The following is a 26,898-nucleotide window of genomic DNA, read 5'->3' on the forward strand; positions in this document are numbered from 1 at the left end:
TGACCCCCTGCCAGCCTAATCGCCCCCAATTGCCCCCCCTGCCTGCCTGGTCACTCCTAACTGCCACCCCCTGCTGGCCTGATCGCCCCTCACTGCCTCTGCATGCTGGCCTGGTCGCCCCCAACTGCCCCACCCTGCCGGCCTGGTCACCCCATGCAGCAAAACCTTTTAGCAAGTGAAAGCACATGTGGAAACTTGATATATTTAAATAAACCATACCAATTAATGGTGGCTGCTCTGTTTGAACGGACTGTGGGGGAACTAACTCCATCTCCCCACCTTCTTCTACTCCTCAAGAGGCTCCTGGAAAACCCTAGTCCCCACTACTCCAAGAATACAGTCTGAAAAACCTCTCACTACTTTTTTTTTTTTTTTTTTTTTTTTTTTTTTTTTTCCCCCTCCCACCTCTTTTAGCTACCAAATTTAAATTGACCATCTGCTATGAGAAGGTCTCTATGGTAGTTATATGGGAAACATGGAATTTCTGGTGTTTTAACTACCTCACTATGTCAAAAGCCAATTGGCTTGGTCAACACTGGTTCCAATGTCAGGTCACTATACCTTTCTAAGAATACTTTCTCTTTTGTAAAATGGGATGAAAAAAATCAAAATGCCAGGCACTTAAAGCCACCATATTTAAGTGACTCATCTATTCCTTGAACCCTTCCTTTCAACTTCTAGGAATCTACTCATGTGAATATATGTATGCCTTTAGAAAGGAAAACACATTCAATATCTACACTCTTTGCTGAGATGAGACCATGTGTACAAAGAATAATATTCTGTAGTTCTTTTTATAGCCTGAAATCTCACTTCTCACTTCTAAATAACTTAGCAATAAGTTAGTTAATAAGTTAGCAATTGTCAATAATAAAAATAATTTATAGTCATTTTATACCTTTCTCCTTCATTTAACTTTATTAACAAACTAATATTTGTGGATAAATTTCCAAGAAAAAGTAAATGATGAAGTAGTGGGCAAGAAGAGAAAAATGCTAAAATAGCTCATCTTTCTTTTAGTAATATCATACTTATGCCAGAATGATGACCAAGAAATAATACATTATAAATAATCTTATTTGGTAGCAATTATATAAAATCAATATCTTATATATAGAAGTTTTCCTTATTTGTGAGGGAGGACAAAACTTAGGAATAATTTAAATTTATAGAAATCACTAAGATACTTATCCATATTATGAAAAATATTTTGCTATATTTTTAAAGCTTTTAATTTTATTTTTGACTAAGAAATATCCTGCTAATTAATAATTTAAATTCATTTGTAAAAGAAAAATCATATATATATATACAGTTTAAGGGAATAAAAGTGCGTCTATTATAAGCCTACATGAGAGCCTCGTTTGGGGTATGGCTTGAGTTTCTCTCCCAAAAGGGCAGAGTGGTTTTGGAAAGAGACTAGATTGTTGTTTTTAAATGCTGGTAAAATATGTATAACATGAAATTTCTGATTCTAAACATTTTTAATGGTAGGGTCCTTCCAGATCTGAGAGGCTAATTTCTTTTGTATCACTATTCTTTTATACTCAGGCTTAGATAGCTATTTTTTTTCCTGTAGTAAAATATACATAACATAAAATTTTAACCATTTTTAAGTGTATAATTAAGTACATTCACCACTACCATCTTAAGAACTTTTTCTTTACCCCTTACTGAAACTCTGTACCCTTCATACCATAACTCTCTATTCCCCCTTTCTCTCAGTCCCTGGTAACCTCTATTTTATTTCTGACTATAAATTTGACTATTCTATCTCATTAAGTATAATCATACAAACTTGTTTTTCTTCATCCCTCTTATTTCAATTAGCATAATGCCATCAAGATCCATCCATGTTGTAGCATGTGTCAGAATTTCATTCTATTATATGTGTACACCAATTTTTGTTTATCCATTCATCTGTTGATGGACATTTGGGTTGTTTGTACTACCTTTTGGCTATTGTAAATGATGCTACTGTGAATATTGTTATACAAATACCTGTTTGAGTCACTTCTTTCAATTTTTTTGGGTGGTATATGTCCAGAAACAGAATTGTTGTTCATATAGTAATTCTATCTATATATATAAAAGGCTAAGTGACCGACTGTCTGTCCAACCATCTGACCGACTGGTTGGTTGGTACATATGACGTGCACTGGCAATTTAAAAATAAAAGTTGACTCGCACATGTGTAATACATATAACGCTCTTGCTGGCACCAATCACACGAGTGTGTTTTGATCTGTCATTGTTGATCATGAATTTGGTTGTTTTTGTTGACATTCTGAGAAATTTTGGATATACTTTATGGAGATTTTCACACCTATTTGAGTGATGATTCCATCAATTCAACGGATGATACTGAAAAAGAAAATTTTCCCATTGAATTTCTTAATAGTGTTACTCCTTTGGGAATGCTGTGTCATAAATTAAAATTGAAAGTAGGTGCCATCATCATGCTACTGAGAAATCTTCATAGTAAATGGGATTTTTGTAATGGTAATAGGTTTATTATCAAAAGGTTGTGACCTAACATAATCGAAGCTGAAGTATTAACAGGATCTGCAGAAGGAGAGATTGTTCCGATTACAAGAATCGATTTATCCCTGTCAGACACTGGTCTCCCATTTAAATTAATTTGAAGACAGCTTCCTGTGATGCCAGCATTTGTGATGACTATTAATAAACCACAAGGACAAACTCTAGACAGAGTAGGAATATTTCTACCTGAACCCGTTTTCAGACATTGTCAATTATATGTTGCTTTCTCACAAGTTCGAAGAGTGTGTGACGTTAAAGTTGTAAATACTTCATCACAATTGTAAATTAGTCAAACACTCTGAAAGTGTTTTTACTCTTAATGTGGTATACAGGGAGCTATTAGAATAAGTTTAATCAATTTATCAGTCATTGTTTTTATCAATGTTGTTTTTATATCATGTTTTTGTTGTTTTTATGTCTTTGTTATTGTTATATCATGTTGTTATTGTTTATTAATCAATTTATATATTATTTTAATATACATTTTACTAATTTTCTTTCATCTCTGACACTTTTATAAAGGGCAAATAACAATATTAAAATATTTCTTCTAATTAATTTCCTCTCAATGTGCACGAATCCGTGCACCAGGCCACTAGTATTTAATAAGAGGCTAGTTTTGAACAGTGATCTGTATCAGATTTTGCTTCAGTCCCTGGCAGATGTATAATTTTGATGCAGTACAGCATGGAAGTTATGTGAATGAAGGCTGAATGTCTCAGTCCAGGTTCTGACTTCACTATTGCCCAAATGTACTTCAGTGTGTACATCAGTAAAGCAGGAGAATAAGTGTTCTTATCTCATTGGATTCTTTTTATAAAATATATTTTTATTGATCTCAGAGAGGGAGAGGGTGAGGGAGGTAGAAACATCAATGATGAAAGAAAGAGAATCATTGATCGTCTATCCCCTGCATGCCCCCTACTGGGGATCGAGCCCACAACCTGGGCATGTACCCTGACTGGGAACCGAACTGTCACCTCCTGGTTCATAGGTCAACACTTAATCACTGAGCCACACCGACTGGGCTCATTGGATTCTTAGCTATTATTATCCATTTATTCCTGTATTACACCTAAAATAATGATATATGAATGGCTTCGGGGAATCTATGAACCCTTCAATATTATTGTAAATCTCTGTGTATAAGTGCATTTGTAGATTTTTCTGAAGAGTCTCAGTGGGGCACTGATCTATTAAAAGGGAAGAAGCACTACCCTAAAAGAAGTTAGTGGCCTATAATTTAACACCAAGCCTTACAAATGTGAGCTTGAATAAGCAGGTTTATAAAATATGCCATGATGTTTGGGAATGAGGTAGTTTCTTTATTACTTTTGTTCTCCTGGCTAAATTCCAGCCAAGGAAATTCCCTTGCAGAAATCCCCTTCTGTTCCCAATTATTATAGTGTTGCTACAAATGGTTAAAAGATAAAAAAAGAAAAAAATCTAAAAAAATCCTCAATATCATAGGTAGCAAGATATGTAACTGACATAGATACACCAAAATATGTCTCTCTGTGTGTGCAATAATTAACCTAATTTCAACTTTGGGTAACCATTTCTTGGGGCTTAATTTAATAAAGTAACCCACCACTTACTGTAATATACCAATTTTCTTATTGTTCAGTTCTCCAGGTAGTATAAATGTAAAGGTCCTTGGAGGAACACCAACCAAAGGCACATAATGGGGAAGAACAGTGATGATAAAGAAAAGCCCAAGAAGGTTGCAATAGAAGCAGTTCTATCTCTTCTAAGAATAAAACCGTGATGGAAACACTTCGCTCATAATTAGTAAAGGGCCTTTTTAAAGGTTCTCCACTGATGTGGTATAGCTGAACCTCTCTTAATAATAATTATTCCTTAGATTTGTATTCCACTTCTAACATTTCAAAGAGCTTTTACAGGTCTTATTCCCAAACCAGTGTGGGCTTCCTCTGCTTCCCTAGTGACCTCAAGATGTACATGCTGTGCCTCCTCACAGTGGGACAGCCTGGAAGCTTGCTGCATTGGCATGCCAGGTCCAAACCAGTAGCAGAGTGGAACCCCATAGCCTGTGGCATTAACCTTTATCCATGGGCCCTAGATTCTCTTCTTGAACAAGATTAATGAATCAAAACTAGTTTTGGGCAATTAAGAAATCCAGAAAAGGGCACTTCAGGTCTTGGAACTATTCTGTATCATACTCATCCAAAATCCTTTTAACAAATATTTATTACCTGTTTACTAAGGGCCAGTCATGGTTCTAGTGCTGGGGACACTACAGTTAATGAATCAAAGCCTTTGCCGCCAGGGAGTTGACATTCCAGTGGGGAAAGAGAGACAACAAAATAAATAAATACATACATGCACAGTATGTTAGCTGATAAAAAGTGCTATGACATGTTTAAGGAGCAGCCAATGTGGGGGAGAGTGGAGGGATATGTTTCCAGAAGGAGTTTGGTACCTAATTCCAAAGAACTTACAGTAGCTTACTGTAAGGAGTTAGGTTTTTATTTAGAGTGAAGAGTGAGATAAGAAGTCACTGGAGGATTTGAAGCAGAAGCATGTCATGATCAAATTTGCACATTAATAGCATTACATGGCTCTGTGTTGAGAAAAGATTGAAGTGGGCATGGGCTGAAGCAGTGAGTTACATATTGCAGTAATCCTAGTGAGATCAAAAGTGATAGTTCCCTTATGTCCCTTTTTAATCAAAACCCATCTCCTGCTCCAGGAAACTATTGATATGATTTTTAAAAGTCATTACAGATTAGTTTTACTGGTTCTAGAACTTCATATAAAAGGAAGACAATGGGGTACTGGAGAGAAAGGGTTGGGAGGAATATGTGAAGGCTGGGCATGGAGAGATGCATCAGTAAGAAGAAATATTTTAACTTACCTATATTTTAACTCTCCTCTTCACCATGAGTCATTTTCCAATAAATTGAGGCATATATAATTAATTGAACCCAATTTACTGTGCTACATCACCCCATTTGTTACCATTTACCATTACCCCACAAAAGAACAAATACTGCTTAAAGCAGTTTCCCATGTATACATCTCTACAATGTTGATTTAATACCCTGCTTTATAAGCTGAAAAAACAGTAATAGCAATGAATTTTTTAAAACCTTAAGAAAACCCATAATTCTGCCACACAACTTTTATTACTTTCATATATGTTGCCTTCATTTTTATTCACTCATACAACTATTTTATGTAATTGGAATCATAGTTTACAAATATTTTGCATTGTTCTCTTTTTACTTATGATGTAGATTTCATTTTAACCAGGAAAAAAATTGTGTATTAGTTTATCATGTTGCCAAGCAACTATTTATTTTTAAAGTTTAAACAAGTGTTGTTGTTTATTTAAATCCTCACCAGAAGAAATTTTTTCCATTGATTTTTAGAGTTTGATTCAAGGGCTGATGCTCTAACTACTTAGAACACAGGCCAGGGCTAAAGTTTAAATAACTTTTGATTGCCTGAAGTGATTAATATACTGGATGAAAAGACAATGGAGATATTTAACCTTTAAACCAGTGGTCGGCAAACTGCGGCTCGCGAGCCATATGCGGCTCTTTGGCCCCTTGAGTGTGACTCTTCCACAAAATACCACGTGCGGGCGCACACATACAGTGCGATTGAAACTTCGTGGCCCATGTGCAGAAGTCGGTATTTTGTGGAAGAGCCACACTCAAGGGGCCAAAGAGCCGCATGTGGCTCGCGAGCCGCAGTTTGCCAACCACACTGCTTTAAACAATTCTTGAGCCTATTACAATATGTTTTTAAAAATCTTATATACATATGTTAACTATACCTCAATACACCTGGAAAAAAGTCTTATGTAACTTAAGAGATAGTTATGTTAAGTGTAATCCTTTTTAGTACATTCAAGCCCTAAGGAATGAAACGTCAATAATTCTGAACATAATTTGAGTGCATTCTATAGATAAGAGCCCTGTCCTAGATAATAAGTATAAAAAATGAATAAGCATTAGTCATGCCCTTGAGGGAATCACTGTTTCTTCTTCACCCAAGTGAACCAAATTAGCAAAGTGTCCACAATAAACATGAATTTCCTTATCACTTGTTTATTTTATGAAAATAAAAATGTCACATGCAACATGTGACATACTCATCATGTGATGGAAACAAGGGTAAAAAACATATACCATCTGATTTGCAAGTTGATAATAGTAAGTAATAAATTTTTCAATAAGCAGTGAGCACTCTGGCTGCCAACAACCATTTCTGCTCCCTCAAAGTCAATATTTAAAAACTTTATCCTTTTCTTGAGAAAAAAATCCCAGCACATTTTCAAACAAGGTCAAAGTAAAACATGACATTAAGCCTTCTGAAGGGTTTGGAGGCCATGATTAAAAAGAGGGTTTGGCCATTGAAAAAGTATCTGATGGCTTCATACCACCACCGCCAACCACCCTTCCAGATGCAGTACAATTTGGTCAAGAGTCATGACTGCACTGTGGCCATGAAGCATGTGCAGCAGCTTGCAGTAAGCAGGTCAGTATGAGGTCTGAGGGCCCAGGACTGTAGGGGTAGGATGGTTCAAGTGCAGGTCAAACCACACTGTATGCTTCTCTACTTGAGGTGAAATTAAATTAAAATGATACTCCAGGGCTGCCCTAAAGAAGAAAAGCTGTCAGAGAAGAGAATCCCATAGCTGTGTATGGAAAAGGCAAAGGTGAACATAGTTATAACCATGATGGTAGTAGTGCTGTGGGGTTACTATGGGGAGGTGGAAATGCAGACCCATGGGAATGAAGATTTATATAGGATGACTGCTTGGATATCAGTCTCAAATATATTTTTAGCACATCTTCTTCTCTTCTCCATATCATTTCCTATAACCATCACATAACTGTTTAAAAGGGTGAACAAACTGCATGCATATGTTAAGGAGGGTCCTAAACTTAATGAATAATGTACTATGGTACTATACTTTCTTGTATTTAAAAACAATGCTGAATAAGGAATATAAAAATTAGAAATATGTCTGCTCACTTACCTTTTCCAGTGCAGTTTGAACAACAGATTCGCTTTCTGTATCTAGGGCAGAGGTAGCTTCATCTAAGATCAGTATCTTTGGGTTTCGAACTAAAGCTCGAGCAATTGCGATTCTCTGTTTCTGTCCTCCACTCATTTGAGTTCCTTTTTCCCCTACTAAGGTATTAAATTTCTAATGGAAAATAGAAAAGAGTATAGAAACAGAGGATAGCATGATCAAATGATTAGAAAAGGAAATGACAAATAATCAGTTGTTTTAATACCAGCTTAATAACCAGTCTGGCTGGTTTTGACCTTTGATTTATTCTTTATAAAAATAAACAACTATTAAATTAAAAAGTCGAGTAAAGAGAGGACATAAGAAAAATTTGGCTATGGACAAAAGAAATGAGAATATATGATATATCAAGGATTTTTAATAATTTGAATTTTCAAAGTTTTTAGGTAATTTTTAGAATATGTTGCTATCTTTAAAAGAACACATTAAAAGTATGTAATAAAAAAACATACTTAACTACTATTAAAAATGTTTATTAGCAATTTAATGCATTACACACAATCTCTGTCCTGGATATTCTGAAAAAGAGTATGAAAAAGTTTACTGCAAAATAAACTTCCCCTCAAAACTTTTTTCAATTTAGGTCTTCTTTTACTTTTTTTGGGTATATACATATTTAATCTGGCAAGATTGGTAGTTACTGTTCTTTTTTGTTATTTCTTCATCAGCTCTGCTATAATTTTACTGATTTTATTCATCTTATCAAAGTACCAGCTTTTGGTTTCAATGATTCCTTCTAATGTTTCTCCATTTTTTATTTTACTAATTGCTGCTCTAATCTTTATTATTTCCCTCCTTCTGCTTGCTTGGGGTTTGACTTGCTTCTTTTACTCTAGTATCTCAAGTGAAAACTGAGTTTGTAGATTTTAGATTTTTTTTCTTTCCTAAAATAAGTATTTAATGCTACGTTTCTCCTAAGGCAGTGCTTTAACTGTATCCCATTACTGATACACTGCATTTTCATTTTTATTTAGATAAAAAGATTTTTAAAATTTTCCTTTAAATTTCCTCTTTGAGCTACAGATTATTTAGAGGTGGCCTATTTAAATTCAAATATTTGTGGATTTGTATTATTAATTCTTTTATGGGCATATTTTATATATTTTCTTTGAAATTGCAAAGCTATTAATTTTTATTTTAATGACCCAGAATATTGTTTATCTCAGTGAACATTTCATGTGCATTTGAGAAGAATGCATTCCATAATTATTAGAGTATTCTATAAATGTCAGTTAGAACTATTTGGTTGACAGTATTGTTCCGGTCATTCTATATCCTTGCTTTTTGCCTATTTGTTCTATTAAGTACTAGAGACTTCAGCTAAAATTGTGGATTTGTCTATTTCTCCTTTCAGATGCATCTTTTTTCTTTCTTTTTTTGTCCTCATTCATTTTGAAGCGTTTCTGAGGTGCATAAACATTTAAATTGTTTTCTTGCCTGTTGATCATAGTTTTCTATTTCTTTGCATGTCTAGTTATTTTAGAACATGTACTCAATTCTGTGCATATGTTGGAGAGACTCTGAATTTGTTTTCTTGTGAAAAAAATGTTGATTTTCATTCTAGTAGGTAATTCAGATATTGACTTAGCACCCTGAACGTGTGTAATCTTGGTTCTATGATTTGTTGGGAGTAAATCTGTAGTAAGTCTTGAAACTTGGCAGGACCCAACCTCCAAGTTATGTCTACTCTGGGGATCTTGTTATGGCTTGGTTTTAGAATTTGTTAGGGCAGGTCTAGAGCCAGCCTTACTCTAAGGTGTGGTCTTTACTCCTAACGTGTAGCTTTTATTGGTGTCTCAGCTACATGCCTGAGGTATTTAAAAGGTGTTAATGTGATCTCTCCATTCTGGCTGGGTTGTGCTTTCAACATCCCCACCATCCTGCTCAACTTCTAGCATCTCCATTCTCCTCTCAGCTTTGTATCAGCTGCTCTCTGGTAAGCCTTGGATAGTCTTATACTCAAAGATTCCCCAGCGATATCTACATGGACCTCTGACCCCACCTCAACTCCACAGCTCTCTCACTTCCTCTACCTTTGTGTAAGCTGCTCTGTAATTCTGTCTTTCAGCTCAGTGGAACGACCATGTTCCGTCTGGATTCCACTTCCCAGAGATGGGGTCAGAAATTTGTTCCTAGGCAGAATGCTGCAAATTCCTGGACTTTCTTCATGAGCTTCCTTTCTCTCAGGAATCACAGTTTTATGCTACCTTTTATCCACTGCTGGGAAACAATTGTCCTATTTTAGCCAGACTTACGGTTATTTATTGGAAAAGGCTAGCAAGTATTAGTTAATCCTAATATAATAATTAAAAATATATGTATATCACAGAGGTATCACAAAAGTAAGGTGGTTTTATTTTGAGCATAGCTTTTTCAAATATTTCACCTATCTAAATTAACCACTTTTGGAATTTTTGTTTATTATTATGCTTATCCTTATTTCTCTGGATTAACATGGCTGTGAAATTTAGTTTCCATCATCATAAGCCAATATCTTTAATTTGTTCTTTGGATTATATCTTAAAGATTTACTATTCTATTTATATCAAGGGACATTTTTGTATAACTATGAGACTTTTAGTAAAAGACAGTAGTAACTTAAGGGTATAATTTCAGAGGCACCAGAAAGCTCCCTAATTCCAAGTGGGAAACTGAAGATGACTGGTGTTTTGAGAAAAGGAAGTCATTGTAAGTCTCAAAAGGTCAAAGAAAGGAAATCTGTGTTTTCCTGAACCATAAGACAAAGAATGACCTCAAGTCTTTAATGAGTTTTGTGTCTTAATTATGATACTAGGTAATGGGGATAGAAGGTATTTACTAGCAAAACAAATTTTTATTAAAAAAATGAACAAAATTATGATGCTTCATGGAGGGCAGTTTGTAAAACATACTCATTAAAATGAACTTTTTTGTTATTGTTTCCTTCAGGGATGGTGGAATTATGTCTGTATTTTAATTTCAAATCTTATCCTTTCATATTTCACAGGGTACTCCCCACAACAATTTCAGTGATACTGATGAACAAATACTTTGAAAATGCAAATAAGTGGTTTTACAGCAATCGGTTCTAAATACCCATTAGGAAATGTCCTAATACCAAGATATTAGTTTATTATGTCTATTTCCAAGTATGATTTCACATTTTATGTCCAATATTAGCTCTATGTGCTTCTAAAAAACAATCATAGTTATTCTTTTGCCTAATCACAGAACAAATCTGAACATTTTGTGTGACATTCCCACTTTTAGCCACAAGATGGCCTTGCAAATCAACATTTTTGAGACATAATTTCTCTGCTTTGTCTCATATAATTTTTATTTTATTTTTTTCACTTACAGTGAGAACCAATTAGAACTAAATATGATTTTTAAAATTTATCTTTCAATTATGCATTTTTTTGGTTGTTACCATGCTCTCTCGTTTATAGATGTTTCATTTAGGACAACTCAAAAATTAATCACATCTTCCTGCTCTGGAGAAGTTATTGCTTTTTTATTTCATTTTGGAATATTATAGTGCTTTAGCTCTATGCTAAGGATACAGGCTACATAGTGTACTTACATTGGGAAGTTCCATTATAAAATCATAAGCATTTGCTTCCTTTGCTGCTTTTTCAATCTCTTCATCAGTCACGCCTTCTCGTCCATATTTAATATTGTTATTAATGGTAGTCCCAAACAAAACAGGCTCTTGGCTGACCACTCCAATATGTTCTCGATAATGCTGCACATTTAAAGTTCTGATGTCATTCCCATCCACTGTGATCTGCCAATCCAAAGGAATGAGTCATGTGGTGATGCCTTTTACTTCACTGTTTTTAGTCTTTTTTTACTAGATCAAAACATAAGCTGAGAAACACGGGTTTTCAGGGGTCAAAGACTGACTATATTTTGATAAAATATTTATAGCATTTATATTGTTAAAAGACTTGTTCTGGTAGATAGGAACAAACAGAATATTAAAAAACAACAAAAACTGGCTTCAAATCTCGCTATGTCATCTAAATATCTTCATTCTAAGATCCACAAACTAGGTATTATAAAGATATATACCCTGTCATTGTGTAGATACATGTAACAAACTTCAGTTTTGTTATTTTTAGACTGATGTGATCTTTCATTTTTTTCTAGGAAATATCCTTCCATACTTCTCTTCAACACCCCATTCATTGCTATAAATAACTAGAGGCCTGTTGCACGAAAAGATTTGTGCAATAGGCCTTCCCTTCCCCTGGCTGCCGGCACCGGTTTTCCTCTGGCACCCGGGACCCAGGCCTTTGCTCCGGCCAGAGCCACCTTCAGTCTTCACTCCGCCGCTTCGCGCCTACGTATGCAAATTAACCACCACCTTTGTTGGCGGTTAATTTGCATATCTTGCTGATTAGCCAATGGGAGGCATAGCGAAGGTATAGTCAATTACCATGTTTGTCTATTATTAGATAGGATAGTAAATTGTCTTCTCCAGAGATAGTACCATTACTTATTACCCCAACATACTCCAATGACAGAAGCCAATGTTTGATAAATATAACTTAGAGTCTCTCTTTATTACCAACTCTGGTATTTTGTTTAGGCAAGGGTATTTTGTGCAACTGCTTTATATACAGAATGATTATCCAATAATTTACTCAATATTAGCATGGATACATGAGTGGGGTGTTAAAGACTCCAAATGAAAACTTACTTAGGAAGTCAAATTTAAATGAAATCAGGTTATTGGAGAGTAGATTTTCTTTTAAAAAGAACAGTTGAAATTGAATAGAAGCATTAAAAATTATGGTTCTGTGACTGTCATAGTCTCATTCTATATGCCATGTACAAGGGTGAGAAAATTAAGTGCAACATTATGGGTGACAGAAAAAAATGAGAGAGCATATTCTCTACAGATGTCATCCTTCTGGGATGTTTTGAGAAACTGAAATTCTTGGTAAGTTCTGGGTACTACAAAGTACTATGCTATTTTTCTCTACAGCATTTAATACCTACTATATAACTTATTTTATTTATTGTCTGTCTCTACTTATTAGAATGTAAACTTGATGAAGGCAGAGGTTTTTGTGCTTTGTTCATCAATGTATTCCCAAGACCTAGAACAGTGACCGGCACATCATAAGTGCTCAGAAATATTTATTGAATGAATGCATATGTAGGAAAGAAAACAATATTGTTTCTCTTGGAGCTCCACTGTTAAAAATTAAAAGTTAACATAGCTGTAAGATCTTTGTAATAGGTGGTATTTCCAAATCTCACTGTGCAGACTCTGCATAATATTGGTAGGTGCACTTACAAGGCCGTCTTCGGGATCATATAACCTCTGCAGAAGTTGGACTGCTGTACTCTTCCCACTGCCATTGGGGCCAACCAAGGCTACTGTCTCTCCAGAATTAATCTTGAGATTCAGACCTTTCAGAATCTATTGGAATGTATGGGAAGAAATTCCATAAAACTAGGTTAAATGAAAATATGGTTTAATATTTTCAGAAATTTAATGTAATTTAACATAAAACAAATTCTTCAGTGGCTATTAAAAACAAATTTCGATCTTGTTTGTTTCATATACATATATAATAATAACCTACATAATTTTGGAAAATAATAGTAAAAGAATCTCTTATCATTTCTCTATATAAAGAAGAAATATAAATTAAGATTACTTATTAAATATTAATAGCTACAGCACACTACATTTTCAGCTGAAATACTTTATATGAATTTCATGACTACCAAGTTAGTGAAAATTTTACCTTTAATTTGCAACAACGGAATGAAATCTTGCCAGATATCTTGGTGAGCTACTTAAGAAATTGCTTTTTTAGAATATATTTAACATTATTGCAAAATATATTCCAAAGTAAAAGAACTGTTGAAACTTCTTAGGGACCCCCCTGAATGAGATTCCACCAATAGAAACCCTCCTTCTAGTGGTGGATCCCATGGAGACATTTCAGCTTAGGGGAAGCACTTTAAAATTTTCTCAATAACTGGGGGTTGAAACCAGTATTTAGTGTTCCAAGAACCTGCAAAGTGAGAGAAACCTCCCAAATGACAATAGCAATCCTGTTGAGAAATTCTCACCTATCTTTGCTTGCATTTGTATGTATTTAGCCCCAAGTATGGGAATCTTTCTTTGGATTCCCTCACTTTGATCTCCCCATTTGTAAAGAAACAGACCCTTTAAATAGCCAAACATAAAACCTTCAAAGGGCCAAGCAGAGAAAAATTCTTTAAAGGAGGTGAGAAATCAGGACCCCCAGTGGGAGGACCTCCTGCCCCACCTGCACTTTTACTCTAGAGTAGGTTTCTGGGTTTCTGTTCTTTCCGTAGAAGAATTTGTGTTTTATTTAAAATGAGTGAACTTTTTTCTTTTTAAAAATTCTCCAGCTTAACAAACAGAGCTATGTTTCAAAAGTTCATTTCAAAAATAGTTGTTTAAAACCCAGAGAGCACTTTACTCTGCAATATAATAGCACAATTGGTGCTTGTTTCCAGGAAGACAACCCAAGCATAGTTGCAAAATGGAGTTAATCCTCTATTATTGTTAAAAAAAAAGATGGGAGAAGACAGTACTACTGTGATAATGGTAATTAAGTAACAAGAAATTTTTAAAAAAGAGCGTTGAAAAAAGAATTTCAATCAAAGACTTAGAAAAAAATAAGGAAACAGGAGTAGGTAGATCTTTTTTGATGCAAATTATACAGGGGGCATTTGTCTATATACTTTAAAAGGCATTATAGTTTGATAATGAGCAATTTTATTAATTTCATTTAAAATCATGTCCTTTTTCTATGAAACAGTATTTGTTAGTAGTTACTCTTTGCATTCTTTAACTACTTTTTTGGGGAAATACACAATAAATGAAAGGAGGAAGACAATAGAAGAGACATATTTTCTCAAGAACTTGTCAAAGGCTGAATGACAGAAGAAGGATAAACTGTTGCGTGTGCATACATGAGTGTGTTTGTGTGTGTGTAAAAGTGAGAGGGAAAGTAACTGAGGCACATATGCTGGTGCAGTAAAAGTCCTAGGAAAGGGAGAAGTGAAAGGCTCAACCTGTGCATAATTCTCCGAGGTTAGAAAGTAGATTAAAATGAGTTATGCTGGGTGGGATAACATCCAGGGACCACCAATAGGTGGCACCATCAATCCAAGATATTTTGGTGTGCTCCCAAACCCAGAGTGAAGGAATCCCAAGGAGTTGAAAATGCTTTAGTCAGCTGAGTATAGAAAAGAGGCTGCAAAATGTAACTAGCTCATCCAGAGTTATCTATCCGTTACTGATCTTTCTTTCCTTCCTCCCCACCATTACCTCTTTCCTCTTTCTCTCTGTCTCTCTTTCCAAGTCTCTGAACAAAGTGGCTAATCTTGGCCAAACTGATCCCAGATTATTTTATAAGAGGAGATCTTAGCCAGTAGGTGGTAATATAAGAAAACTGTACAATTCTGTAATTAATTTTAACCCACCTTGACAGATTGTCTTGATGGATAACTGAAAGAAACATTTTTAAATTCCACAGTTCCTTCTATGCATTCCGGTTTATAACCTGTTGTTGAAAAATTATCTATAGCAGGTTCCTTGGAAAAACAAAGAAAATGCTATAAATCTTCAAGGGAATAAGTTGACAAATCTCTACTTTCTACAGTATAGTTTAAAGATGATTTTCTTTTGTAATGTTTTCCTTTTTGCTTGAAGGGCATTGATTAGACATGGAGGTTTTAATAAAACATAATATCCTTGTAGAAGAATTAAAACAATCTTTCCATAGTCATTTGCCCAACATGAATTTTCCCCATCTTTTTGTTTTGTTTCCTTCTTGCAGCAATGTTAGTTATATTTCAAAGCAATCAGAAGTCTTACCTTGTCAATAACCTGAAAAATATTAAAGGCAGCTCCTCGGGCTATAGTGAAGGTTTCAAAGTTAGGGGCTGCTGTTCCAATGCAATAACTACTATGAATTACACTAAAGAAAACCTAAAAGAAAAAAAATAATATTTATCTTTCCTCAGTTATATAAGAGACAACAGAATAAAGTATATAGTTGGTTAAGACTCAGACAGATATTAGAAAAATTATGTAGGAGAGAATAGAAGCTGCTGTCAAATATAAAGGAAACAAGTCAATCCAAGTATATTTGGCCTTTTCCTGATGTGGAACAACTTTTGGTTGTCCCATAGTCCTGTCATTATCACCTGGGAAGTCTGAGCAGAAAAACTGGCTTACAGAGGAGTGCCTGCCATACCTGAACCTGGTTAAGTGAGGAGGTGAGTTGCACTCCCCTCCTTGTTGGTCGACTCCTTGATCTTTAAAGAGAAGGATGTGTTTGATTTTACTAACTTAGAGACATTGTACTATTTCTGTCCAAACTCTTATGAACTCTTGCCTTATTGAACACCTGTGCATTTTCAGACAGACACATCTCTGCAAAAATTCAAATAAAGAAAGAACCCCACAAGCTAGGTACTATTTTCCCTACTTATAGATGAGGAAACTGAGGTATAGCAAGTCATTTGCCCAAGTCACATATAAATTCTTCATGCTGAAGTTTCATTTATATGAAATAAATGAATAGCTTAAAGTCTTTACTATGGAAGTCTCAAATTCAGAAGATGATTTTAGCTGAGGAAAATAGAAATCTATATAGAATAGGAGAGCCATACATAAATTGAAATATATAGGCCAGATCAATTCAGTTAGCAAGGCAAATAGTTCTTAATCCTGAAATGATCTGTTGATTGTTGAAACTTGGGAGGGTAACTGAATAAATTCAAATTTAATGCATAACCCTAAGAGTTTAAATAATTCTGAATTGTGATATGGACAATTTAGAATTATTTATCTACACTAATAAAAGAGAAACATGGTAATTGGCGTACGACCGCTACCCTTTTCATTGGCTAATCAGTGAGTATATGCAAATTAACTGGCAGCCAGGCACTGAAGCGAGCAGGGAGGCTTGCTTGCTGCAGACTCCAACGTTCCCTGCCTCACTTGCCAGCCTCTCAGTTGCAACTCTAAGCAACTATATACTATGTTGCAAATAAGAAGCTAAACAAAACCCCAGAAAAGGGCTTCCATTCAGCCGGGCTCGGACCGCAACATTGTATCTATGTTTTCAGCAGCGAGGCCTCAGAGCTAAAGCTGGCCCAGAATAAAAAAAAAAAAGAGAGAGAAGAAACCAAGGAGCGGTTGGAAGCTTTAGTCACTCGCCAGCCGGAAAATAGCCCTCAGCCCCTCACCCAGACTGGCCAGGCACCCCAGTGGGGACCCCCTCCCTGATCCAGGACACCCTTCAGGGCAAACCAGCCAGCCCCTACCCATGCACCAGGCCTCTATTCTATATAGTAAAAGGGTAATATGCCTCCCAGCACTGGGATCAGCGGAGCAGCGAGGCTCCCGGCACCGGGATCAGCGTGACAGGGGGCAGCGCCCAAACCCCCTGATCGCCCTGTGGCTCTGTGAGTGACAGGGGGCGGGGCCACAACCTCCCTATCCATCCTACTCTGTTCGTGACAGGGAAAGGCACCCCAACCCCCTGATCAGCCCTCCTCTGTGCCTGATAGGGGGGAGCTCCCCAATCCCCTGATTGCCCTGCGGCTCTGTGTTTGACAGGGTGCAGCACACCAACCCCCTGATCGGCCCTGCTCTGAGCCTGACCAGGGGCTGCACCTAGGGATTGGGCCTGCCCTCTGCCACCCGGGAGCAGGCCTAAGCCAGCAGGTCGTTATCTCCCGAGGGGTCACAGACTGCGAGAGGCACAGCCCGGGCTGGGGGAACCCCCTCCCCCCGCCCCCCGAGTGCACAAATTTTTGTGCACCGGGCCTCTAGTATAGTATGATTTTATTTGTTTGTTTGTTTAAATGCTCACAGGATATATTCATTGATTTTAGAGAGAGAGAAACATCAAAGTGAGAAACATTTATCAGTTGCCTCCCAGATGCGCCCCAACTAGGGATCAAACCACAACCTAGGAATGTGCTCTGACTGGGAATCGAGACTGCAACCTTCTTCGTGTATGGGACAATGCTTTAACCAACTGAGCCACTGGCTGGGACTAGTTTGTTTTAAACATGTCTATATGTGGAAAGAACAGAGAAGGACAGAAGAGTCCAATCTATAGAATATTTCCAGAGGGAAGACATTTAGCAAGGTGAATGTAGAGTGCCATTTTAGAGTGCCATCTCAGCAAGACTGAAAGGAAGAAGTCTCACTAGACACTGGCCTTTTTGACTACTAGATTAAGAAAACTCTATCTCCCAGTGGAAAATTAAATTATGGTTTTTCTAAAAGTGTGATGCTTTTAGAAGATAGGCTGGATGAATATATCCTGCCATTCATAACTAAAATTTAAAGATATATACAAATCATTTGAAGGAAACAAATATTCCTATGTTTATTAAAGATAATCATATTTGAATATTAAATATTATTCAAAGAGAAATTTTTACTATACTCTTAAGTAAGAAAAACTGTATCTAGGCCAGTTACTTTTGTTCTCACATACAACTTACAGCAAGGACAGTTCCAATGGTATAACCAGGTTCTCCACTCAGAATCAAGGAGGTTCCATACCAGAAAGTAAGTCCATAGGTTCCATTCATAAAGAAGTACACAGCACCAAGAGAGAGTTTTGAAGCTATAGTCTTTTTAATGCCAACATCCTTTGCATCTTTTAGATTGTATGTATATCTTTAAAAGACAAAACATAATATAATAGCCTTTGGGGTAAAAAAATAAAACCAAGCATATATTGTCATAATTAAAGGAACAGACCTTTGGATTTCTTTCTCTTGGGCCCCAAAGGCTACGACTGTTCGGATTGATGACAAAACTTCTTCTGCCACAGCTCCAGCTTTGGAATAGGCATTTAATTCCTTATTGGTCAATGAGATGACTATCTGTAATAAACCATAATCACAGTTAACCAAAGAATGACCCGAGGGTAGTAACAATATACAGAGCATTTAATTCAGGTAGAATCTAGAATAACACAATTTTACTAGAGGCCTGGTACATGAAATTTGTGTACTGGGGGGGAGGGGGGTCCCTCAGCCTGGCCTATGACCTCTGCAGTTCGGGACCCCTTGGGGGATGTCCACCTGCCAGCTTGCTGTTCCTTAGCGCTGCCACAGAGGCGAGAGAGGCTCCTGCCACCGCCGCTGCACTCGCCAGCTGTGAGCCCAGCTTCTGGCTGAGTGGCGCTCCCCCTGTGGGAGTGCACTGACCACAAGGGGGCAGCTCCTGCATTGAGCTTCTGCCCCCTGGTGGTCAGTGTGCACCATGGCGACCTATTGTTCTGCCGTTTTGTCGATTTGCATATTAGCCTTTTATTATATAGGATTATTGCAAAGGTACTTAATATCACTTAATCTAACCTTGTTGGTTTACAAATGAGGAAACCAATGGCCAGATATATTAACTGATTTTTTAAAATTGATTTCAGAGAGGAAGGGAGAGGAAGAGAAACATCAATGATGAGAGAGAATCATTGACTGGATGCCTCCTGCATGCCCCCTACTGAGGATTGAGCCCACAACCCAGGCATGTTCTCTGACCAGGAATCAAACAGTGACCTCCTGGTTCATTGGTCAGTACTCAGCCACTGAGCCACATTGTCCAGGCTTAATTGACTTTTAAAGTCTCACGGCAGTGAAAGATCTTAACCTAACATAACCTAGAATCTAAATCTCTATTTTTGCTTTCTACTAGTAGAGTTTTACTGTTTTTTCTCTGTATTTTTAAAAACTTAGAAAGTGTGTGTTTATATAATACAATTGATAAAGACTTGATTTGGAAAAGGATATTAGGAATACAGTTCTTTTGGGTATACTCTGGAAATTAATAAGCTTAATTTAACTTGATTTGATTTGTTATCTAGAAAATGTTTCCTAGATAATGCTGTTATCTCCAAACACTAAGAGCTGAGATTCCAGAGACAAAGAGGGGAGAATATCACTCTTTGTGATATTAGGGAGGTTTATGTGATTTCTCAAAATTTGAAAGTCAGAATGGGCCCTTTTCTCTATGATATGCACTTATTACTCCTTTAATTGGTAAAGGATTTAATTTAGTAATTGGCACAATGAAAGGGAACAAAGAAATTTGTCCTCTGTGCTGTGAGTCTGAGTCTAACTACTGCCTACTCACATAACAGATCTATCCACTTTCAAAGTACATTTCACATCATTGGAGCTGATTTTATGTAAGACATGCTTGGACAGTTGTTAAACTCAGAAGGTAGCATAAGCTGAGTAATACCCATTATTTTATGAATTACTGTAAAAGATTATAATTTCTATGATATATCACTAGAAGGGAAGCAGCAAAAAGCCTTGGGTATCGTATTGATTTAATAAATATTTGCTAAATAAATTAAATTGAAGGAAGCTAGAAACTATCCACCTGACTTCTTTAGTCAATTGAATAACTTTTACTTGCTTCCTCTTCATAATCAGTTAATACAATAGCAGAACTTAGATTCCCCACTACTGTTCCTTTTAAACAACTTGTCTACATCACTTCCCTGGGCAGTTAAGTTAAATATTTGATCTTAGTAATATACTGTGGGTAATCTTTCTCCTGAGAGGCTCTAATTTCAATAAGATTTTGACAAGGGTTACCAGGTCAACACTCGAAGTCACACTAAATAATGATTTGCTGTGTAAACACTTGGGTCTATTGTTAAGGAATTATTCAACCACAAAATATTATTATTGCTAAAAATTTTTGTTTGGTTCACTTTGTATATTGCTAGCAAATACACTCAGTGAATTTTGTAGTGTTGATTTTCATAATAATAATTAGCTTTGCAAAATTAAAAAACTTTATCCATCCCTTAAGAGTACACTGTGCCTCAAATCTAGGAGATGAGTATGTACATTGGTAGAATTGCCAAAAACATGATTTGGAGAGAGCTATTAGAGATATATTGGTTGTTTTTAGACTTCACAAATAACACTGGTTTCAAAATTTGGCTGTAAATAGGTTAATATCTTGTGGTATACTCACAGTATAACAGTGCTAAAGCTATAATTTAAAATGCACATACATAATTTATTAAAAATTTAAAGAGCTTTACATAGTACATAGAAATAGCATTAGCAAACATTTTAAATATAATTTAGAGACTTAACATTTTAAACTTTAAATGGTTGACATAAAAAAGTATTTGAATATTTACTGTTTTAGGATTTTCTCATTCTGTTCTAGTGAAATAAACTGCAACACATTTATCTGGGAATTTAGAACACATAAGGCACTCCAAGCATCTGATGTATCCAGGCACAATACTTTACCCATGCTATCATCTGAAGTTGCATTAGGCTACTAAATGAAGATGAATATTTTTTAATGTTAGTAAGATACTAAAACCAGCCTCACCATAGCCAAATAACTTGAGGATAGAATGGTGATTAACTGTAAACAAAATCAAAAGTAATTTTGATGTATAATGTCCCTTTCTATTTGAGACATAAAAAATGAACAGAAATGCCTTTCTGACAAACTCAGTAAAACATCTCATTCACATTCCCACTTCTAGTCAACACCACATTAGCCATCTTACCTACCCTAGAACACATGGCTGCTGAAGCAATTATAAGAGGAGATGTAGACAGAGTCACTAGGGTGAGTTTCCAGCCCTTCACTAAGCCGATCACCAGACCAATAGAAAATGTAGACAGGTTTTGAAACAACAGAGCAATCTTGTCTCCAATACCATCATTGATTTTGTTGATGTCACTGAAACAAATAAATGCAGCAAAGTTGTTTATATGTCAGATATGAAAACAAAGTTGATATACTATTCATGAATACTCTTACTCAGTTATTCGAGTGTTCAGTTCACTGATGTCACAGCTGTCAAACCAGCTGATGTCCTGTGCCAAAATGGAATGAAAAAACTCTTTTCTAATTCTCTTGGTCTGTCGTGCTGCTGTCATAACCCAAAAGGAAATTTGCATGTAGCCAAAAACCAAGGCAGTAACTCCTATTCCAACATAATATAAGGTCAACCTGAAAAAAGATTATTGGAAATGTTAGTGAGACACAAGAACAACTTTTCCCTTGAGACCAAAAAAAAAACCCCAACACCTACTACTTACTACACCCCCAAACCAAAAAGAGCCTATCACATTTGTGCTGAAAGACTGGGGAGGAGAATAGAGACAGGCCTTCAGCCCATTGGCTGTGCTGGAAAGGAAAGCATGTTCCTTTCTTACAGAAATCTTCCATGTTTTTTCTCAGTAGCATTTCTACATTGAGCATTTAGCATAGACATACTAAAAGTGGAGCATTTTTAATGCTAATAAGAGGTTAGCACTTAAAATCAGATTTAAGAGAACAAAGATCCCTGATAAATTTCACTGATTGCAAATTGAGTGATGCTGCAACACATTCTATACCGAGGTCATAAATTATAACTAGTTGTGGGTAACACTTAACCAGTTAGATACTTAGTTCTAAGAGATCCTCAGAAGGCCTGCACAGGCTTCCTTGGCCCAATGGGATGGTGTCTAGGCATATTGAAAGAAGGGGGAAAGAGAGCTCTCAAGAGCTTTGGGCTCAAACTACTAAAGTGGATGTTATATGTGTGTTAAGAAGTGTAGTAAAGAGCAGAGTGTGGTACTATATTAATTTAATTCAACCCGAAATGATTGGTGAGAATTGATGTGCCTGGAATCTTCCCTCAGGCTTGCAATTGATAGAGGCTGTGGTGTTCTGACTAGATCTTACAGAGCAGTGGACATCTTAAAGTTACAGATTCTTATTAAGGAGGTTTGTTAGGAGGCAGAGCGTGTGCAGAGAGGAGTCACTGCTTTAAGACTCCTGACTCTTAGAAGAGACTCTGTTTCATTGAGGTAGATACAGATTGAGAGGGGAAAAGACCAAGAGATTTTCAGCATTGCAATGATAGTTACAGTCTCTTGGTTATCAATGAAGGGTTGTGCAAGACAGGAAGGACTAGGAATAACCAGATATTTTGTGTCATAATGTCATGAAAAGGCAGGAGAATAGTGGCAAGAAATGAGGAAGAGAGAAAGGAGAACACAGTAACTTTCTTGGCCATAAAGGTGCTGGACAACTAGGAACCCAGTCGGCATTGGTGTAGGCAGGAGCCAATGTGTGACTGGTGTGGCCTCACTGATGCTTTTAGAGGAGGACCTGTCCTACTGGCACTGGGACTAAGGGGAGACAACCTATGGAGGATGAAGACTTGGGTGGATTTAGGCACGGGGGGAAGAGGAGTTATTTTTAAATAGAAGTTGTTGGTCTAAGTCAAAAGGAGATATCTTGCTAAGCTTTGGGAAAGGAAAAATGTGCCTGGTCTGTGCAATTTGACTTGGGTGTGAAAACACTGTCTTAGGAGAAGGAGCTGAAGGAGTGTAACAGTGGGAATGGTTACAATTTAACAACTGTAATCTCACCGGGGGAATAAAAGTGGTTCTGTAACCATTATAATTGCTTTGGATTTGTAATCAAAATGGTTTTATGATTTGTCTTTGACTATTCACAGATAATTGCAAATTCTGGTTTTATAAGCCCAAGTTGTTTTACATTTGCTTTTCCAAAATTTATTAAATTGGAATTTTTTAATCCTTTATATACTAAAAAAGATATAATCATTCAGTGTGTGTTTCTCTTCCCCTTCCTAGTCAGCATACCTAATCTTTTTGTTTTATTTAATCAGTAGGTATCCTCTTCTGACTTCTCTGATAATCCACATATCTTCCTGGGGAATAAAGAAGTGGTTCAAGTTCCCTTGTGAACTAGCCACTTGGTAGTTACTGTTCCCAAAGCATACAAGTCCTTTGGTTGATCTCTCCCGCTTACCCCCACCCTCCCCTACCTTCCCTCTGAGGTTTGATGGTCTAATGGATGCTTCTCGACTGAGAGAATTTTTGCTAAAACCTATAAAATAACCAAAATTAAGCCGCCATGAGAAAAAATGAAGTGCACTAAATGTAAAAATTTAGGTTTCCCTAATAAGAAATCTAGAGTATGTCTCTTATATTATTAGCAGAAATTAGTATTTTTTTAAATCCTCATCCAAAGATAGGTTTTCTTGATTTTAGAGAGAGGGAAAGGGAGGGAGGGAAGAAGGGAGGGAGGAAAAAAGAGAGAGAGAAACATCGATTGTTTGTCTTCCATAGGTCCCCGACCCAGGATCAAACCCACACCCTAGGTATGTGCCCTGACTGGGGATCAAACCCACAAACTTTTGGTACACAGGATGATGCTCCAATCAACTGAGCCACCTTGGCCAGGGCAGAAATTAGTATTTTAAAACATATCTCCTTTCAGAATTATTTAATACTTTTATTTGAAAAAGTTATACTGGCATTCCAGAGATGGAGACAGAGATAGAGTGATAACATGCCTAGCTAAAGTGGATGTACCCATGCCAGGCCAGTGTGGCTCAGTTGTTGAGCATTGACCCATGAACCAAGATATCACTGGCTTAATTCCTGGTCAGCCTGGGTTTCAAACTCAATCCCCAGTAGGGGGTGTGGAGGAGTCAGCCAATTGATGAAGTTTCGCTCTCATTGATGTTTCCATCTCTCTATCCCTCTCCCTTCCTCTCTCTCTAAAATCATTTAAAAAATGTTTTTAAAAATTAAAAAAAGGAATGATGGCCTAGAGGGTGTCACTGTGATGTGATAGGTATCCCCTGGGATTGTGCAACATAGAGGCTTCACCCTTGGGTGAAAACATGAGAAATCACCTTGGTCTATAGTAAGGACTCATAGTTTTAGTGAGATACTACTGAAATCCAGTGAATATTCCCTGTACAGTAGTGTCTCTTTAACTAACAAACTCAATATGTTGTGTCTCCCCCCCCCCCAAAAAATGTAAACACACTTTAACAGCTGATAATTCACTTAATTTTCATTCCTTTTCAGGTTTAACTGATTTGAAATAATGAATGAAACCAGACTAAGCTTTGAGCAAAGAAAATTTATCCTAAAGTGCCACTAGGCTTTTTTTATGGGGATACATAAAAGATAAAGTTTATGGCAACAGTTGATGAACTGAGGGCTTGCAAATACAGAACAAAATGATTCTTGATGTTTACGATTCCATTGCATTGAGTTATCAGCAGTGCCTGGACCAGAATGATCATCAGTTTGAAAACAGGCATTGACAAAAAAATTGTTCATTTCTGTAGATTCTTTTAAATATTGAGAATGAATTGTATGTTAATAAACACTGACTTTATAATCATTCAAAGTGTGTATACATTTTTTGGACACCGTGTATGTGAGAGAGGAAAGCATGCTGTTTAATACATAAAACTACTAACAAAAAATGTCCTTATAAATTACTTATTTCAGTCTTTACAATTTTTAGTCTAAAAAGAACTATAATAATCTGAAATAGTCTCTAAAATTAGTCAATAAAATTTTACCATTTTACAACTATTTTTACTATTTTTTGCACACTTATTTTTGTTTTTTAAACTCTATAGAAGTGGCATTTTTTTTCTATAAGATGTTTAAGAAAAATAATTTAAAAAAAGGAAAAACAAGTCCTTTAGTCTCTAGGATATGTACCTCCCATTCTAGGAGGCAAAATTTGTGTAAAAATGAAAATACTAAACCAACTTTTCTATTGATGGTAATTTTGTCAAATAAAATTAAAGCATATGAACCTACATAACTTTCAAATAGAAAAAATATGTAATAATATTTTATATGCCTAACAAAATCAGAGGATATGTTTGCTTTAATCCCTTATATGTCATGTTGATGATCAAACTTTTCAGTTTTCCTCATAAGTATTATATAAAGCAGCATGCAATGTTCATGATATTAACATTTCATTTTGACTTACACAATCATATCTTTATTCAGCTTGTCTTGAGACTGAGTACAGTTCCGATAATTTGCTGTAAAAAAGTTTTTTAAATTATATTAATTAATGTTTGATATATTTTTTACCAGATGATATAAATAAAAGTTTATATAGAAAAGTTGTAGCATGTACAAAAGCTCAGAGTTGGCACAAAAATGGGTCCCTGATCAATTATAGCTACATTTATATTTTCATTTGTAGGAGCAAATAATCCTCTATTATCCCCGAGAAAATCAATATTAGAAGGTTTACTGTATATTCCACAATGAAACTCAGAAAAACTGGAGAAACCTTAAACAAAAACAAAAATTGAAATTCAAGCAATATCAATCAGTTATGTTTGGCCTAGCCTAGCCTATCTAAAGTTGGTAAGGTGATCAATTATCGAGTTGCTCTAACAGAAGAAATACTCTCAAGGATACTGCCTTAGGTTGCATGGTTTTTCCTTCCTTTCCTCCTTCATTCACTCATTTTGAGAGAGAGAGAGACATAGTTGGCAGTCAATAAATATTTGCTCAGTGAATTGGCTGTTTCTTTTGTTTAACAAAGAGGATGACATCCTTAATTTAGCTTCTATCATTAAAATATCAAAAAATTATTAACTGTGTAGACAGGAGATCATCACATGCAAAGACAGAGGTAGAAGCAATGGCTTTACTCCATTCAAATAAGATTGGGACACTAGAAAGATTAGCCTTCAGGTGGAAAACAAGAGGCTATAAATTAGTATTTAAAGTCAAATAGGGCACAGAGGGAAGTACACTGTATAAAACTAGGCTTATGTCTAAAAGACAGTCAGGTTTTAATGAGACATTTATCCTAGTTATAATAAATAGCTATTAGGATACTACCTACTGTATAATTTGGGGAAAACATATCAGGGAATTATTAATGTTTATACTATCCACCAGATTTAAAAAAGTGGATATTCACTATATTGGTGCATAGGAGAATTGATAGAAATTACATCTAAAGAATGTCACCTTGAAGGACACGACCCTAAAATAGGATGCTACAAAGGTATCAATACATGAAGGATATTTATAATTGTAGGAAGCACAAAAACACTTTTTCCACACCTGATTGCTAGATTCCCCTCCTATCTTTATTCAGGCTTTTTGTTTCTAGTACTATAATTTTTCTGCATATTCTTTTCGGCTTTTTTGCTATAGTATTTCTATAGTGCCATGTATGTCTATATACTATTAATGAAACTCTAAATAGACCTCTGAAAGATTTAGCCATTCTTGATTTTTTTCTTCTTAAAGGTTGAATTACAGATAAATAGCCTGGAATGGCCCGAGCCTTTGATTAAATCCTGACGTAATCAACACTGTTTTTTTCCTTTTTTATTTTTATTTTTTTAATAAATCTTTATTGTTCAGATTATTACAGTTGTTCCTCTTTTTTCCCCCATAGCTCCCCTCCACCTGGT

At 36.0% G+C, this 26,898-nt stretch overlaps 1 protein-coding gene across 1 annotated transcript in view; it reads right to left on the bottom strand.

Annotated features, from left to right (window-relative positions):
• ABCB5 (ATP-binding cassette, sub-family B (MDR/TAP), member 5) overlaps positions 1–26,898 on the bottom strand; it is a 79,089-nt gene that overhangs the window by 42,634 nt on the left and 9,557 nt on the right. The window contains exons 4-13 of the mRNA XM_005872301.2: positions 25,443–25,497; positions 21,432–21,623; positions 21,179–21,350; positions 18,384–18,508; positions 18,122–18,299; positions 15,471–15,584; positions 15,077–15,187; positions 12,903–13,028; positions 11,178–11,381; positions 7,559–7,729 (exon numbers count right to left, since the gene is read on the bottom strand). Of these exons, the coding sequence (XP_005872363.1) occupies positions 7,559–7,729; positions 11,178–11,381; positions 12,903–13,028; positions 15,077–15,187; positions 15,471–15,584; positions 18,122–18,299; positions 18,384–18,508; positions 21,179–21,350; positions 21,432–21,623; positions 25,443–25,497 (1,448 nt within the window). The remainder of the gene's footprint in view (positions 1–7,558; positions 7,730–11,177; positions 11,382–12,902; positions 13,029–15,076; positions 15,188–15,470; positions 15,585–18,121; positions 18,300–18,383; positions 18,509–21,178; positions 21,351–21,431; positions 21,624–25,442; positions 25,498–26,898) is intronic.

Source organism: Myotis brandtii, unplaced genomic scaffold (assembly GCF_000412655.1).
Source record: "Myotis brandtii unplaced genomic scaffold, ASM41265v1 scaffold374, whole genome shotgun sequence".
Lineage (NCBI taxonomy): Eukaryota > Metazoa > Chordata > Mammalia > Chiroptera > Vespertilionidae > Myotis > Myotis brandtii.